At 52.9% G+C, this 16,970-nt stretch overlaps 1 protein-coding gene across 1 annotated transcript; it reads right to left on the minus strand.

Moving 5' to 3' along the window:
* Positions 1-1,241: 1,241 nt before the first annotated feature.
* On the minus strand, positions 1,242-1,748 carry IUM83_11910 (uncharacterized protein; the record flags this gene model as incomplete). Its single annotated transcript, XM_067936502.1, has 1 exon — positions 1,242-1,748. The coding sequence occupies one exon, from the start codon at positions 1,746-1,748 to the stop codon at positions 1,242-1,244; it is 507 nt and encodes a 168-aa protein (XP_067792155.1).
* Between the last annotated feature and the right edge of the window lie 15,222 nt (positions 1,749-16,970).

Genomic DNA, 16,970 nt, shown 5'->3' on the forward strand with positions numbered 1-16,970 from the left:
CGCAGCAGATTATCTTCGCTGCATCATACCGAAAAAAGACAGCAACCTCAGTCGTGCAGACCAAAGCAACAACGACAAAATCTCGCACGACCGTGTGACCGTTGAAAATTACTTTGGTCGCCTCGACGTACTTTGGCGAATAACGGTGGACAAATACCGACCGGCAAGGGAGCTGTACGACGACGTGTTTCGACTGTGTGTGGGACTGACCAACGTGCACGTCTCTCATTGTCCTCTTCGGCGCGAAAATGGAGATTGGTACAGACGGTCGCAAAATAAGCTCATTGAACTCGGCATCAAGCTCAAACAAAAGCGTCGACTGGCTCAGGAGAAGTACAGGGCTAAGAAGCGGCACCGGCTTTCCTCCTCTTTGTGTGATTTAGTGGAGAAGAGGATGCGAGTGAAGATGCTCTCACACAGCTTAGTCAAGAGTTTTGAGCCCTGTCCAGGTGGTGTCCGAGTTACTCGAGATAGCGGAGAGGCTTGGATTGGACTTGATAGTGTGTTTAGCTGAAAAGATCGAGAATCACGGGAAAATGAGTAGTAACCCCCGAATTGATTCTTCCTTCACAGACGGTCGCCCGTGTGCTATACCATTTTATACGAAGTCCAACCTGCATTTGGTGAAGATTTGATATTTGGCTGATTGCAAACTAACTGGTTAACCGACCTATTGTATCTTTTCCTCGTTCATTTCATTCATTTTTTTCAGCTGTTTTATCAGCTGTTCAAAACAATTTTCAAATCAATTTCCAAAACGATTCTTCTGCTGTTTGTTTCAGCTGTTTAAAACATTTTTTCTGCTGTTCAATTTTCAACTGCTCAAAACGGTCACATGAATTGAATTTTGAATGTGAAATAGAAGAGAAAGCCAAAGCTCAGGAAAATAAAGCTCAGGACCACATTCCTAACGAACTGTGTCCACCCCCGGGCGGGCACGCCCGGGTGAGCAGTCCCTCTCCAATACTACTACTAATACCGGTAATCCGCTGGCAAATTTCCCTTCCAGCGCTCGTACCGATCTCTAAGATCACTGATATCAAACTGTGTACCACCAGCGTTAACCGCTTAAAATAAAAAAAAACTGATTTCAAACGGGAAACTGTCAATTATCGGGATAGCTGGTCTGGTGTTCGCTACATATACGCGAATTGATCTCCTTGCGCCATCGGTAATCGGTAGTAACCTCATCTTGAGAAATCCACTACTCAGATGCATTGGAGCAGGAACTTGGTCCGAGTCTAGTTCATGACCCACACAACACCCACCTGGTCGAGCTCATCGCCCGACGAACCAGCAAAGCCGCCCAGCTGGAAACCATCCGGTGCGCAAACCTTCCCGATCTTGGTTGTGGGGGTACCACCATCAATCGATCTGCCACTAGAAGTGGTGATCTTAATGTACCGGATGCGCGTACGACCATGGTACTTACCCGAGTGGGCCTCCAAACACAGGAAGCGTTCACCAGAGTTCAGACCGAGAGTCTTTGGGTAGCCGCCGCTGCCGCCGTGGAACAGATTGGTCCTCTCCCCGTCCGGTCTTGTAACGTCGATTCCGACGCCATTCACACGTTCGCCCGTGCGGATCGTGACGGAGCGCACCGTTTGTCCAGCGATGGCAAAGCCCGCATCCGAAAAAGAGGTGCCGTGGGGTTCGCCGAATTTCTCGCTCAGTCGATAAAGTTCCGCGTCGGTGCCGCTTGCCAGTAGCATAACCGCCGCCGCCACGGCCTGAAAGAAGAACTTCATTGTTGTAAATTGAGTTGCTTGGTGGTAGGTTGGAAAACTAAGAATGAAGCGAAGATCGTCGTAGGTACACGGTAATTTACGATACGTATTACGTGACGATTTACGGGACGGTTTCAAATGAGAAGTTTACGGGGCGACCCGTCAACTAACAATTGCATTCAACAAGATTGCCCTTGAAATTTAGGGCACAATGGAGTACGGACTTTAAGTTACAATATCATTTTTCATTTTGCCTTTTCAAACCCAAGATTTCACTACGGTGCACATTCCCAGATCGCCGAGACCCTGGGAGCTGCCGTTGACTCGATTGTACTGACACTGCACCGAACTCATGGCATCGAGCCTCGCTTCGCACTGCGTGCGAAGTTGGCAACGGTGCTGCATCATCCGGCACTACGGCAAGATAAAGATAGGATCGATTGATCGGACAGATGATGTACAGTCTGTACATGTACCGGTACATCAACAGACATATATAAGATCGGCAATTGCCGGTTTGGACGAAAATAAGCTAAAGTGGGCAAATCGCATAGTTTGGAAGGGGCATTGGTGGGCATTATACAAAGTACAAGATATCCAGGCGAAGCCTCGCGACAGACCGTGATCTAATCGAGCGGAATGCTATCTAGCTCCTCAAACAGCTTGGTGTGAAGAGCGCCCTCGAGAGAAAAATCCGTCAGTCGACTCTTGTACGACGGCTTCACCCACTTAAGTAGCGAGAAATCGCTCTCTACGGTAGATGTTCCCGGAAATACGGTGGCTAAACCACCTGCAAACCGCTTCAACGCAGGATATTGAGCGTCCAGCGAGTCCCAGCAGTTTGCAAAGTCGAGCTTGACGTTTTGCTCCACCTTCGCGCGGAACTCAGTGCTGGAAGCGTACATTTGCCGCATTGCTGAGTGTTCCTGCTCGATTTGATCGAGATCGGACTCCTTCCAGAGCCTAGTCATCCGCGCGCGCTGTTGATCAATGATTGTAGACAGATCGCGGCCCCTCAAACTGACCAGGTGATGGGGTAATACCGGTGGTGGATCGCTTTCGAGAGGCATGTTGTTAGAATCCCTTTCAGGTTGAAGCTGATTAAGCCCTTCCATAATTTCAGCTAACACGCGGGCGACCTCAAACAAAAGGTTGTACAGTTCGTCCGGCGAAATCACGCCCATGGCAGCGATAGTGAAATTGCCATCGTCTCGTAGCAATTCGAGCAGACTGTTAGCGTCAACCGCAATAGTTCCACTGGGTGAGAAGGCATACCGCGAGCAGATACAAGAAAGTGGCGGCCATACGGGCGCCGCACAATTTATGAGCTTGACCTCCGTGCGTGTAGTATCGTCGAGGCCTACTTTCGCGTTGAATTATCTTTGTACTTGTCGAAAAGACTTTGAAATTGCGCGGACTGCTCGGCCACGAGCGCCGTTTTACCTTCGAGGGTACGAAAGGAGATAATAGCGCTGCTTGATACTGATTCGGCGATGGCCAGCACCAACCACCAGCCTTCAGGTGGCCGACAACCTGAATCGTTGTCGCGAAGATGAGCCTCAAGCTCTGACCGGTACTTCTTGAACCACTTGCAGCACTTTCCCATTGATTCCCACCTAGTGTCCGAGAGTAGCGGTGCGGTAGTTTGCATCTTGGAGATCAGGTTTTGCTGTCGGCGAAAGTGGGTTATCATTCGAGTAAAAACACGATAGAAATTACCATTCATCAGCGTCTTGAAGGCTGACTGTAATATGAGGTCGAGCTGGTGCAACCCACACCAGACACGAACGAAGCCTTCGCGACATACACGCTGAAAGCGCGTGGCAAGGCCACTGATTCGGCCAGTCATCTTTCTTCCGCCGTCAGTGGTAATGCCGATGATCACATCCCTCCAGTGGGGGCACATCACATCTAGCACTGCCGCGGCAGCACCAAACATTACTTCGGCAGCGTGTCGTTCATTTATCGGAATGGCGAGCAGGTGGAAATTAAGTAGACGCCCGTTGAAGTAGAGTCGAACGCGAATATCCAGATACGACACGGAAAGATGCGTTGACATGTCAAGCGCAATTGCAAACGTCCACTCGGCCGCCATTAGAGACTTCAACTTCTGCAGATTGATCATGCACGCAAAGCGCGCATATTTTGCCGGTAACTCGGGTGTACAGGAGCCCAGCGAAGCTAAACCAGTTCGATGTCTTGTCTTAGTCAAAATTGCCAACGCCATGCGGAAACACATTCCAATGCTTAAGTAGTCAACGATCAGGTGAAACTGGACTGGGTTCACGATGTTCAGCACATAATGAGTGTTGGCAACATTGCAGCACAGGCGGGAGCGAATGCGATCCCACGAGATATCATCCACGTCGTCTCCGACGAGGAAACTGTCGATAATGCCCTCCACAATAGCCCGGTCAACTTCGATGACCAGTGGAGCTTGGTTCTGATTCAGGTACAGGTGCATACTGGAGCGATGTAGAGACCGGTCGTCAAAGAACTCTTTGCACTCGGCTTCAGTCAGAAGCTGGTACTGCTTCCACTTGTTGGGATGCTGATTGTAGTGGTGTTTTCGATAGTGCTCAGGACGAAAGGGGCGGCGGAAGTACTTGATGTTTGTCGTCTTCTTGCGCTTAGCGCCTACCTTTTCTTCCCTGCCGAAGGCGGCGCAAAAACGGCAAAGAACGCTGAGCACGTTGCTTCCATTTGATGGTTCTCGCTCGCTAACCTGGAGCCCAAACTCGAGCTCATGGGCACTCTGAAAAGGAATCGACCTTTGCTTCGACTTAGGCTTGGGTGTTTGCTGTATCGCGTCGTACAGAGAGATATCGGTTGTTGTTGTCGATCTCTCCCCCATTGTGCTGCCGCCAGTGCAGAAGGCGTTCTCGCAGTGCTTTGGCGGCGCCTCACAGCACTTGTAACCCCCCTCCCCTCCTTATACTGGGCAATTTCTAAAATTAGGAAGTGGCACTGTTGCCCATTTTAGCGACGAATGCCCATTCTATATATGCCTGTACATCAATCATCCTTTCTTATGAATATGAACAGTATGGATGTTGCACTCCTCGGGGCTCAGCCGGCCGAGTGCAACTTGCCGGAGTGCGGAGAGGCGAAGGTTGGTGAGCTTGGTAGAGTAGAGGAAGTAGTTGAGGGTGGAGAGTGGAGGAGACTTGTGGACTTGAGAGTAAATGTGAGAATGATTCATTTTTGTTTGGAGCCTGCTAAGGAAGCGAGAAAACCTTCAGCACTGCGAGGACATGTAGGAGTCTAGCTACTCATACAAATAGATTGTTACCCATTGCACCTACAGGGTGCATACTTGAATATGCGCAGTCCGGTCCAGCGGTAGATCACATTGAAGTCATCATTGTGTCGAGTAAATCTTCGATCGTCGAACAGATGAGGAAAATACAACATCCTTCCCCGCTAAAGCTGACGAACACGCTGTCGGTCTTTGAAGTCAGCTAGTAGTTTTCGCCAATGCACCACGTGCTTCACGTCACGTTCACGGAGCCAAGTGCTTTCGTCCTCAGGCAAGCCTTGCCACTTGATTAGCCACTCACGTTGAAGGTTGAATTGAAGCTTCCTGAGAAGTGCCTCAACAACATGATATTCCTCGTCGTCAAGAGAAACCGGGAAGTTTTTTGCCGCAGGGCGACGCTCAAATCGTGAGACCGATGCAGGGTAGTGCTCTAGCAATTCCACGTTGAATACAGGGTGAAGGCGCTTCATCGACGCTGGAAGTTCTAATCGCGCTGCATTTTCATTGATCATCATGAGGATCTTGAATGACCCGATCTTGCGCGGTGCTAATTTCTGCTTCTCCGATGTTTTGTCGAGCACGAAGTGCCTGAGAGGGATGTTGTCCGTCCGTAATAGCACCAAATCACCGGTTTTGAACTGCTCTTTACTGCGACTACGGTCATAGTTGTCCTTTGCAAGTCGCTGTGCTTCCATGTGTTGTTGTCGAGCTTCATCTACAATTTTTCTGCGCTCACTAATAAACTGGACAGCGAATTTCGATGGGGATTTCGCTAGTTCAGTCTGATTGACTCGAAACAAATCGGTCGGATGACGAATACGACGCCCAGTGTCGATCTCAAATGGTGAGAACCCAGTAGCGTTGTTTTTAAGCGTCGAGTGTGCCAGTTCAACGGTTCCAAGGTGTTTCACCCAATCTTTGCCGTGGTAAGCGGTGATGCATCGAAGTGAATCAGCCAGAACGCGGTTCTGCCGTTCGATTTGCCCATCCGATTGAGCCCTGTGTGCAACCGTCATGCGCAGATGTACCCCGAGCAACCGCATTAATTCCTGCCAGAACTCGCCTGTGAAGTTAGGGTCCCTATCACTTATTATGGCGCGAGGAAGACCATGGTGGCGCACCACGGAGTAAAAAAAGACGCGAGCGGCCTACGTTCCATCGGCTGTTATCACGGTGGGTGCGTACTTAGGTCGCTTCGAGAGTAGACAAATTGCAGTCTGGATGCAGTTAAAACCTTCGGATTCGGGCAGTCCCGTCACGTAGTCGACTGCAACTACTTCCCAGCACTCACTTGGCATGTCGAGAGGAATCATGCGTCCATTGCGTTTCTTGCTACTTGTCTTGTACCGCAGACACGTGAGGCAGCTTGACACGTAGTCCTTGACATCGCGACGAAGCTGGGGCCAGAAGTACCATTGTGAAACACGCGAAAACGTCCGGTCCTGCCCCGGATGCGCTGCGCTGGATCCGTCGTGGCACTCCGCGAGGATTTTCGTCCGCAGCACGTCATCAACAGGTACACAAAGACGGCGGTGAGTCTCCTTATCGAGCAAAAACACTAGGTCATCCAGCTTTTTTATGGTTCCAAACTCCATCTCAGCGCTGTGCCCATCTTGTAGTGTAGCATACACAGGATTCTTGGCGTAGGCCACAGCGAATTCTTCCTTAGTGTCTTGACTGAGTGTAACTGTACTTGCATCGAAGCTAATTGCACGAACTGCTACTGGGGATGAAATCATCTCCTCCCCCGACAAAAATGACGCCGGCTCCTTTGCTGAAGGTGTGTTTGCCGATTCACATGGAGTAAATATTACCACGTTTATCTTCGTATCGGCGTTAGTTGCATCTGCACGAGGACGGGAAAGTGCATCGGTCACGACGTTCTGCTCTCCTCGAACATGTTTCAGCTCGAAGTTGAACTGGCTGAAGTAATCGAGCCACCGAGCGAGACGGCCGGTGACGCGAGGGTGCGTGTAGTGGGTCTAACTTGACTCACTACTTTAGCTTACACGTTGCGCAACGTGTATGAGGAAGCGTAAGTACTTAGTAATTACTTAGGTTAATTATATTTGAGTACACAAATATAAGTTAACTTAGACAAGACTCCAAGTAGCTAGTTTAAGGTAAAATGAGAACTGTATTGTTTGTAAATTGATCTTCCTCCAAAATCTGCTAAAAACTGTTTATCATCTATGAAAGGGTTGGCAGCGGCTGGCTGTCAGAGCCCCGCTAATATGCATGTCTCTGATTGGTAGAAAGATGCTGCTTTCCACCAATAGGATCTTTGGGTATGTGTGGACCACTCACTGTGGGGGTCCACTTCAATGTATCCATCGGTGTGTCTTACACCAATGTGAGGAAGTATCCAAAACGTTTAACAGATAACCTATCTGTTAAATTCACAAGTGGCTTGCAGCCACTTGTACGCGTAACCCCGTCACACCATCCCCCCCTTAAGGTTAGACGCGCGGGGTCCCCGCACGTCAATCTTTTGGAATTGAGCATTCGTCAATTCTCCGCGTTTGGAGAAGAAACCCGCGCTCATTCAACGATGAGCGCGCCACAAAAGAAGACCTCGAAGTCGGTGGGGAGTCATCTCTCCATCGACGACTACTTCGAGCGTCAGAAGGCGAAGTACGGCGACGTCGTCGACTTCGACGACGACGATAAAGACATGGAGGGCGAGGAGGACTCGCCCTCAAAGCGTAAAGACTCAGTGTCGAGCGAATCGCTCGGCCCTCACGCCAAGAACGTTCGCTCGCGTGAAGGGGACGAATCGGACGCTTCGAGTTCGAAGCGTTCGCGTACTGAGAGTGATACCCCACTCGCTTCAGCTGGGGCTCTCAGCACTCCGCGCGCTGCGCCTGTAGCGCGTGATGTCAAAGCTCAAGGCTCTCCGCGCGCTGCGCCTGCAGCGCGCGATCCGTGGATGCCGTCCGCGTCCGAGATTGCGGACCGGTTTGGGAACTCGGTACCTCCGAATGAGGTGCCGCTGTACGTATGCAGCGCCATCAAAGATGACGCTGTGGCTGCCGAGCTGCACTTTGATGCGGAAACGCATCAAAGGCGCGATTACTACATCGGACTCTTTCATGAGCTCCGATGGTTTCAAAGCAAGAAGACCTCTTCTCGCAGCAAAGTGCCCGAATGGCAGGCACTTTGTCAAAGCTGGAACGCCTTTGTTGAGAACTTCAACAAGAGGCCGAGTGCTTACCGTGATCGGATTAAGCAAGCGCGTGATCGCTTCGAGACGTACTCGAAGCGTGGAAAGCTGGAGCAACTTCATGTTGCTGCTGAGGAGGCAAATGTGTCGTGCGCTGTGCCCGAGGGCTTTCAGTGCACGAAGTGCTTTCCAGGCGCGGTCCGCTTGAGCGACCGCGACCTGAACGGGTACACGTCGTTCCGTGTGCCCGAGAGTCTCAAAGAGCTCCGTGCTAATTTCTTAGCACGTGAGGGTTCGGGCGCTAGCGATGATCGCAGCGCTCGTGTTACTTCCGCTGCGCCAGCGCGTACTGCTCTTCGTACGCCCTCACCATTTCCGGAACGTCCTCCAGCAAGACGTTCCGCGGCTCCCATGTATCTCGATGGGGAGGAAATCCTCTCCAACGAATACGAAAACGAGCCCCTTGAGGGTTCATTTTCGGGATACTATGGTCAACAATCCGCTCAACAACCCAGCGGGTTGAGCCGCGGGCGTCACGGATCGGCGGTGGCGGGGGTGGGAACACGCCCCGGGCTGATCAGTATGCGCCTCTCCACGACCGGGTGACCGTCGTGGAGCGTCTGCAGGGCGCTGCGTTCGCCGCCCTGAAACAGGAGCTGGCGAACCAGAAGGCCCAAGTCGCGGCGGTCTCGCAGACCGCCTCGAATATCCAGGTCGTGTTGGGGGCCCGGATGAAGGAGTTGCTCCAGCGCGTCCGCGCGCTGGAGGAGAGGCTGCTCGTCGCCGAGGCCAAGTCCTCCGCTTCTGCCTCGGCTCCTGCCTCCGCTTCGGGTCAGCCGAGCTAGATGGCTCGTGCTGCAGGTATGGCTTCAGCCGTCCGACGTAAAAGGTCGGATGGAGGCGCATGCTAGACGGTATGTCTAGCGTGTATGCGTTGCCGTGCCGTGCCAACACAGTGAACGGCCCGATGAAGCGCGGAGCAAGCTTGCTTGCTCCGAAATCCGAAACTGCATGTCTAGGCAGGTTTTGTGTAGCTAACAAAACTAATGAACCAACTTTAAATTCATTTGTGTTGCCTCTGCCCGCATTGGCTGCGTTCAGCTTCTGTTGATCAACAGAAGCTGCTATTGTGTCTTGGACAAACCGAATCACGGCTTGTCTTTTGGTGATGAAACTGATTGCATCCGAGCTGAAGTCATTCAGCTCGCTCTCCGCTAGAGGCCCGGCCTCTGCGTGGTTCTTTGCGGTGTCTGCGCCCTGCGCAGACCCGTGGTCGTTGGCCATGTTGTTGGGGGAGTCTGCGCCCTGCGCAGACTCATGTGGTTTGTCCATTGTTGCAGCTGACACTGTGCAAGTGTCAGCGGTTTTCTGCGGCTGCTGTATTGCAGTCGTAGATCCTCCCCCACTTAAAGTGGGAGCCATCACTCCGAGTAAACTCGGTAGGCGTGGATGCCGCATGGCATTCACGTAGAACGGTGTATGCCCGGTCGAGGCATGCACTGAGTTGTTGATGGCAAACTCTGCCATCGATAAGCACTCGCTCCAGTATTGGAACGAGTGAGCGTAGCTCTTCAACATATCGACGAGCACGCGATTCACGCGCTCGGTTTGACCGTCCGTCTGCGGATGATCCGCAGTCGACATGGAAAGCTGGCTCCCAAGAAGTGTAAACACTTCTTGCCACAGGTGCGCTGTGAAGCGCGGGTCTCTGTCCGACACGATGTCGGACGGCATGCCATGGTGTTTGAACACCATGTCGACGAGCAGACGGGCCGTCTGCTTCGCGGTCACCTCTGCTGGCACCGCAGCAAGATGGTACATCTTGCTGAAACGGTCTACAAAGACCACAACACCGGTGTTCCCTCCGCTATCCGGGGGAAGACCAAAGATGAAGTCCAAAGACATGGACTTCCAACACTCCGACGGAGTCGGTAGTGATTGCAGTGGAGCCTGCGCGAATGGCGCAGGCTTTACGCGTTGACATACCTCGCAAGCACGGATGTACTTGCGCACCCACTTATACTGGTGGTGCCAGTAGAAGTCGCGCGTGAGAAGACTTACGTCCTTCTCACGTCCGAGATGTCCCGCAGTCGGGGCATCATGATACTCGTACATGATCCTGAGTCGCAGGTCATGGTCATTTGGCACGACAACGCGGATCGCGTTGTCGTCGACTGCATTGTAAAGCAGTAGTCCGTCGTGCACTCGAAAGCGGTGTGCACGCGCTCGAAGGTGCTTGGGCAGCTTCTGACGGGACTTGTCAGAAGGCGCTGTGCCATAGGCCAGCAAGAGCTTCGCGTCCGCGTCGTGCGCGTACGCGGCCTTCACATCATCCAACAGAGATGATGTGGGTTTGCTCGATCGCATGGCGTCAATGGCATTGACGTCAACAGCTTCTGCATAGTCCGGCCGAGGTGATAACGCGTCGGCCACCACGTTCAATCTTCCGGGTTTGTATTCGACCCAGAAGTTATACTCCGCAAAGAACGAGAGCCATCTCGCCATTCTTTGTGAAATGTGTGGCGACTCCACTGCGGTACGCAGCGAAGCATGGTCGGTGTAGACCACAAATGGTCTACTCCCAAGCAAATACACTCGGAACTTTGCGAGTGCATACTTCATGGCAAGGAGTTCCTTGTCATGCACCGGATAGTTGCGCTCAGCTGGCTTCAGCTGACGCGATTGGTAGTAGACGACACGATCACGGCCCTCGTGATCGTGCTGCATCAACGCGCATCCGATCGCGAAAGCGGATGCGTCACACACTACGTGAAATGGGCGATCTTGGTCAGCCACTGCCAAGATCGGCGCCTCCGTCAAGCCCCGCTTGACTGCATCGAATGCCTTTTGGCAATCGGGTGTCCAATTCCACACAGCTTCCTTCTTAAGAAGCTGTGACAGCGGGCGGATCTTGCCCGCATAGTCCTCCACGTACTTGCACAAGTACGTGGCCAAGCCAAGGAACTGCCTCAGTTCCTTGACACTTGAAGGCGTTGGCCATTCATTTATCACTCTGACCTTTTCCGGGTCAGGGCGAACACCATTCTTCCCTACGAGATACCCGAGGACGGGTATCTCGCTCGCCCCGAAGATACACTTCTTCAGGTTCGCGTAGAGCTTATGTGTTCTCATAAGCTCAAGTAGCTTCCGGAGATGCACCCTGTGCATCTCTACGTCGGTCTTCCCGTCCACAGCCCGGCTGTGGATGAATACATCATCGAAGTAGCTCGGTGCGAAGTAGCGCACCGAGCGCAACAAGTGCGTCACGCACCTGTTGAAAGTCGCAGGGGCGTTCTTAAGCCCCTGTGGCATTACTAGCCATTCCCAGAGCATGCCGCTTGGCGTGCTCACTGCCGTGAGAGAGATATCGCTCTCACGCATTAGGATTTGATAAAATCCATCTCGCAAGTCGAGAGCACTGTAAACGGTGCTCCCGGCCATCGAATCGATGATAACATCTTTTCGTGGTATCGGCGTCTGCGCCGGTACCGTCGCATCGTTCAGCTTGTCGTAGGCATGAACGATGCGCCATCCGCCCTGTGGCTTCTTGACACAGAACGTCGGAGCACTGTGCGGGGACTTTGATTCCCGCACTTGTCCTGCTTTACGACGACTTTCAAAGAAGTCGTCGATCGCTTTCACTTGCTCTCGCGGCAGTGGCCACTGCCGCGTGACACAGTACTTCGTGCCCGGCACGAGATCAATCTCGTGCTGAATGCCCTTATCCTGCGGAAGCTCCGCAGGAATGTCTTCCGGGAGTACGTCTTTGTACTCCCTCAACAATTCGTAATAGGGACTCGACTTCTCGCGAGTCCCAACCTTGTTCCTCGAAGCGCTCTCGCTTCGTCTTCGCACTGAGAGTGTCTTCACTCTCAGTGGTACTTCCCATGAAGAGCTGCCTCAGCTCTTCGCTCTCGCTCGCCGTTCTTTCGCTGTCCGAAAGAACGCAGACTTGCTCGATGCGTCCATCGTGCAAGTCGCGCGTGAAGCGCTTCCAGCTCATGGCTGGAAGCGAAGTCAACTCCGACGCCGTCGTCGGAGGACTAGCGAGTTCCATGTCACGATAGTGGAATCCAGTATCGGTGCGCGTCAAGACGCTTAGCGTCTTGACATTCGGCGTCACCGCCGCAGTCTGCCCAGCAGACAGCTCTTGTTGCGTCTCGGTCCCGGACCGAGACTTGCGCAGCGTTTTCCGCTTGCGCCGTCTTCTTGTTGTGCGGAGCCCGGCTCCGCACAGTTGTTCTTCTTGTCCAGGCCCGGCCGTGGACAGTTGTTCGCCGGCGGACCTTGTCCGCGGGCGCGCGGTATCAAGCCCGGCTTGACCGCATTTTCCGTCGTGCAGCCCGGCTGCACGGTAATGTGTCCCTTCGCCGGCAGACCCTGTCTGCGGGCGCGCGATATCAAGCCCGGCTTGATCGCATGAGCGCTTCGTCGTGCAGCCCGGCTGCACGACAGCATGCAATTGCGTCAGTGCGGTACGTTTGCAACCGTCCGCACTATTTGCAGCGTCAACTCCCGGAGTTGACACGCCTTCGTCACCTCGACGCCAATCATTGGCGGAGCCCCTCATGACCGAGGGTGCGTCGGCTCCCGGAGCCGACGCGTCGTTGTCGACCTGACCGCTTCGGGTCAGGGACTGTCCCTACACGCTTGAACGTGGGTGTTGGTTCCCGGAACCAACACATCTTTTTTCTTCCGACGTCGGCAGCATTGCCGACGTGGGTCTCACTTGTGCGCGCCCTCGCGCACTTCTTAGGCACTCCGAGACAGCAGCATTAAGCGCTGTCTCGACTGAGAGCCGCGCGCACCTGCTGGTGCGCGCGCTGCGGTAACAGGGCCATCGCTCTCTGTTCCGCTGTCGCGTCCGAAGCGCACGAGCGTGCGCTTCTTCCAGTCTATCACCGGATCATGCCGTGCAAGCCACGACATGCCCATTACCACGTCGAACTTATCGTCCAGGGCCAGGACGATAAAGTGTTCGACAAACACTCGTTGTTTGTACGAGAAGCGCACGTTCACGACGCGCTTCTCGGTCTTGACGATGGCACCTGTTGCCAGTCGTACCTCCAGAAGACTTCGAGGTGTATCTACCTCCTCGAAGTCAAGTCTCGACAGGCTTCGTGGTCGAACAAAGTTGTTCGACGCGCCTGAATCTACCAAAGCTCGAAGAGAGTCACTCGCTCTCTTCGAGTAAACCTTCAAGATGACTAGGTTCGGCCTGTCATCTTGTTTCTTGCAGCGAGAGCTGGTCTCACTGGCGGCTGCAGTCCTCAGTGTCGCGTGCCCGATGTCGGCACGCGCGACTGCATTACCAGTAGGGCGCCCCGCGCCTACTGGATGTTCGCGTTTTTTGTTGGTCCGCGGCGATGCCTAACATCGCCACGACGGCCACCTCCAGGGGGCATGGGAGCTGTGCACTCCCGTGCAAAGTGACCGATCCTTCCGCAGCGGAAGCATCGCACGTTACCTCCCTGCTGCTGGTAACCAGCAGTTGCTGCATTCGAGAGGTCCATTTGTTCTGGACCTCCCGGCCTTGCTACCGGGCGCGGTTGCGGCCTCGGCACGTTCGCATGCAGTTTAGCCTGCCGCAGGCTAAACTCTTCTTGCATGGCAAGAGTGACTGCAGCTTCGAGAGTACTCGGGTACTCTCGGAAGAGATAGGTCTTCACAGACCCATCTCTAAGCCCCTTCATGAACGTGACGACCTTGGTCGCCTCGTCAATCGGGTTAGTCACGATATTTGATACCAAATATCGTGCGCGCTGCGCGTAAGCATGGACGTCATGCTTACCCTGCTGAAGGTCGAGGAACTCCGCCCTCGACCGGAACTCGTTTTGCGGGGGCTCAAACGCTTGTTTGAGCTCCTCTTTGAACACTTCGTACGTGCTGAAGCACGTAGGATCGGAGAGTCGGCGTCCATACGCCCAACTCCTTGCGCGTCCGCCAAGGCAGGACATGGCGAACGCGACCTTCGACAGCGGGTCGACGATGCGTTGAGCCGCTATGGCTGTGTCGAGTTCGACAAGCCATCGGAGGAGAGGCTCGCCCTCTCTTCCCACGTAATTGCTTACGCTCAACTTTAATGGTTGAGCACGCGGTGTCGTCCCTGACGACGCCGTCACTGAGGAAGCAGCGTCACGCTGCTCCTTCATGATGAACCCCAGAGCAACACCATGTTGCTCTGTCGGCGATAGCGTACGCAGCATTGTAGCTATCGCCGCTTCTCCAATGACTGTTGACAGTCGTTGGAGGGCCTCCCACTCTGGGTCAGACAGGTGGGGGCAGTCAGCGCGTGCAACATGCGTTGCAGGCGTATTGGAGCTCTCCATGGGCACCTCCGTGCTCATGGGGTTCTCGGCTCCGCGTTCGTACACCCTGTACGAACGTCACGTAGTCGATCGTTGGACGGACTACAAAGTGCTACCAGGTGTAGTGGGCCTACTTCGGCTCACTACTTTAGCTTACACGTCGCGCTACGTGTATGAGGAAGCGTAGGAGTTTATTGATAATTTGAATTAATTATACTTGAGTCCACAAGTATAATATAAATCAAATAAAACAACAAGTAGCTAGTTTAAGGTAAAATGAGAACTGTATTGCTTGTAAATTGATCTTCCTCTAAAATCTGCTAAAAACTGTTTATCATCTATGAAAGGGTTGGCAGCGGCTGGCTGTCAGAGCCCCGCTAATATGCATGTCTCTGATTGGTAGAAAGATGCTGCTTTCTACCAATAGGATCTTTGGGTATGTGTGGACCACTCACTGTGGGGGTCCACTTCAATGTATCCATCGGTGTGTCTTACACCAATGTGAGGAAGTATCCAAAACGTTTAACAGATAACCTATCTGTTAAATTCACAAGTGGCTTGCAGCCACTTGTACGTGTAACCCCGTTACAGTGCGAGAGGAACCAACGGCAAGCTGAATTATCGGTAAACACGGTAAAGCGCGAGCCGTAGACGTAGTGGCGCCACTTTTTAAGTGCAAGCAAAATTGCAAACAGCTGCTTTTCATGAGGCGGCCAGTTGAGTTCGCCTTTGCAAAGCTTCTTTGAATAAAAGGCCAGGGGATGATCTTCTCCATTCACAACCTGAGAGAGCACTCCACCACAGCAATAGCCCGACGCATCCGTCGTGATGCAGAACAGCAGAGAGAAGTCAGGAAGTTGCAGAACGGGGGCCACCTGCAAAGCAGCCTTAATTGCTGTAAAAGCAGCGTCTTGTTCCTTGTTCCAGTACCACTCGGAGTCCTTCTTCACCGAATAGCTAAGAGGCATGGCAATCTTGGCGAAATCTCGAACAAAGCGACGATAATATCCCGCCAGACCTAGAAAACTTTGTAGTTCCTTTACATTCTGCGGTGCGGGCCACTGGTCAATTGCCTCCGTCTTTTTTTAGTCTACCGCTAGGCCGTTAGCAGAGATTGTGTGCCCCAAGAAGTCAATGGTGACTTGTCTAAATTCGCATTTCGCGAGGCGCACATACAGCTGTTGCTCACGGAGTACTTCAAATACTTGATGCAAGTGTTTCTCATGCTCACTCGCGGTGCGTGAGAACACGCAAATATCGTCGAGGTAAACTACTACAAAATCGAATCGGTCGAATAGCGAGCGCATTAAGCGAGACCAGATTCCAGGCATTCCACTACACCCCATCGGAGCCACGCACCATTGGTAAGTCTCGTTGCGTGTACGAAACGCTGTGTAGGGTCTGCTAGGCGGCTTCACCCTCATTTGGTGATAGCCTTGGGCTAGGTCCAGCGTAGAAAAGAAGACTGCACCACTCATTCTGTCAAATAGCTCATCGATGTGCGGTATCGGAATTTTAGGCACGAGAGTCTGGCTGTTGAGAAATCTGTAGTCCACCACCCAGCGGATCGGCTGCGTGGGATCACCAGCCTTTATCCATTCTGACTTAGTTGGAGCCTTGCCAGTCATTGGGTTTTCTTCGGAACTCCGAACACGTTTGAGACCCACGGAGAGTTTGAGAGCTCAATCCACTCTTTCTCCAGCATGTCAGCGACAAAAATGTCGAGCACATCTTGCTCCAATTTTGACAGACGAAATAGAGCGTGATTCTGTGGCATTGCTCCAGGCTTCAACGCGATCTCGAACTCCACAGCACGTTGTGGAGGAAGCCCCGCGGGTAGGGTGTCCGGCACTACGTCACTAAACTCATTAAGGATTGACTGCACGTATCGAGGCCATGTAGACTTCAGCTGCAATGGCTTCACCTTGACGTAGAATGCGTGTTTCATGTCAAGAATCGCTGCGAATCCAAATGTCGACCGCGGAGGAAGGTCTGGCAACTCCACTTTCATCGGAGAACCGCACTCATCGGACCGGTGAGGAACTTTATTGTACGCCGCGGACAAATTCAGCACAGAAAAGTAACAGGTTGGCGTGACCGAAGGAGTGTCCGACGTTATCCAGTCTATACGAGGATTAAACTGGGACAACCACGGCTTTCCGAGGATCACGTCATGGCTAGCTGGCAAGTCAAACTCGGTAAAGTTGACCTTCGAGAAACGCTGCTGGTCTAGCGTAACCTCGCACACCCCTTCTTTCACCATAACATTCTCCATGCGGGTACCATCAAAGCCTTCAATGTTTACCTTGCGCTCGGTTAATTGCCCTGTCAGGTAGCCGGGTCGAATTAAATTGGTATCAGCGCCACTGTCAATCAAAATACGAACCAACTTGCCGTTGATTTCTGCATTTTTGCGAAGCAGCTCAACTTGGCGTGGCTTCCCAAGACCATCCACGCGGACCCGAGCCATGTTGAACTGAATTACTCTGGTCGCGGGAGTAGCATCAGCGGCT

This window comes from Phytophthora cinnamomi (genome assembly GCF_018691715.1).
Source record: "Phytophthora cinnamomi strain GKB4 chromosome Unknown Contig37, whole genome shotgun sequence".
In the NCBI taxonomy this organism is placed as follows: Eukaryota; Oomycota; class Peronosporomycetes; order Peronosporales; family Peronosporaceae; genus Phytophthora; species Phytophthora cinnamomi.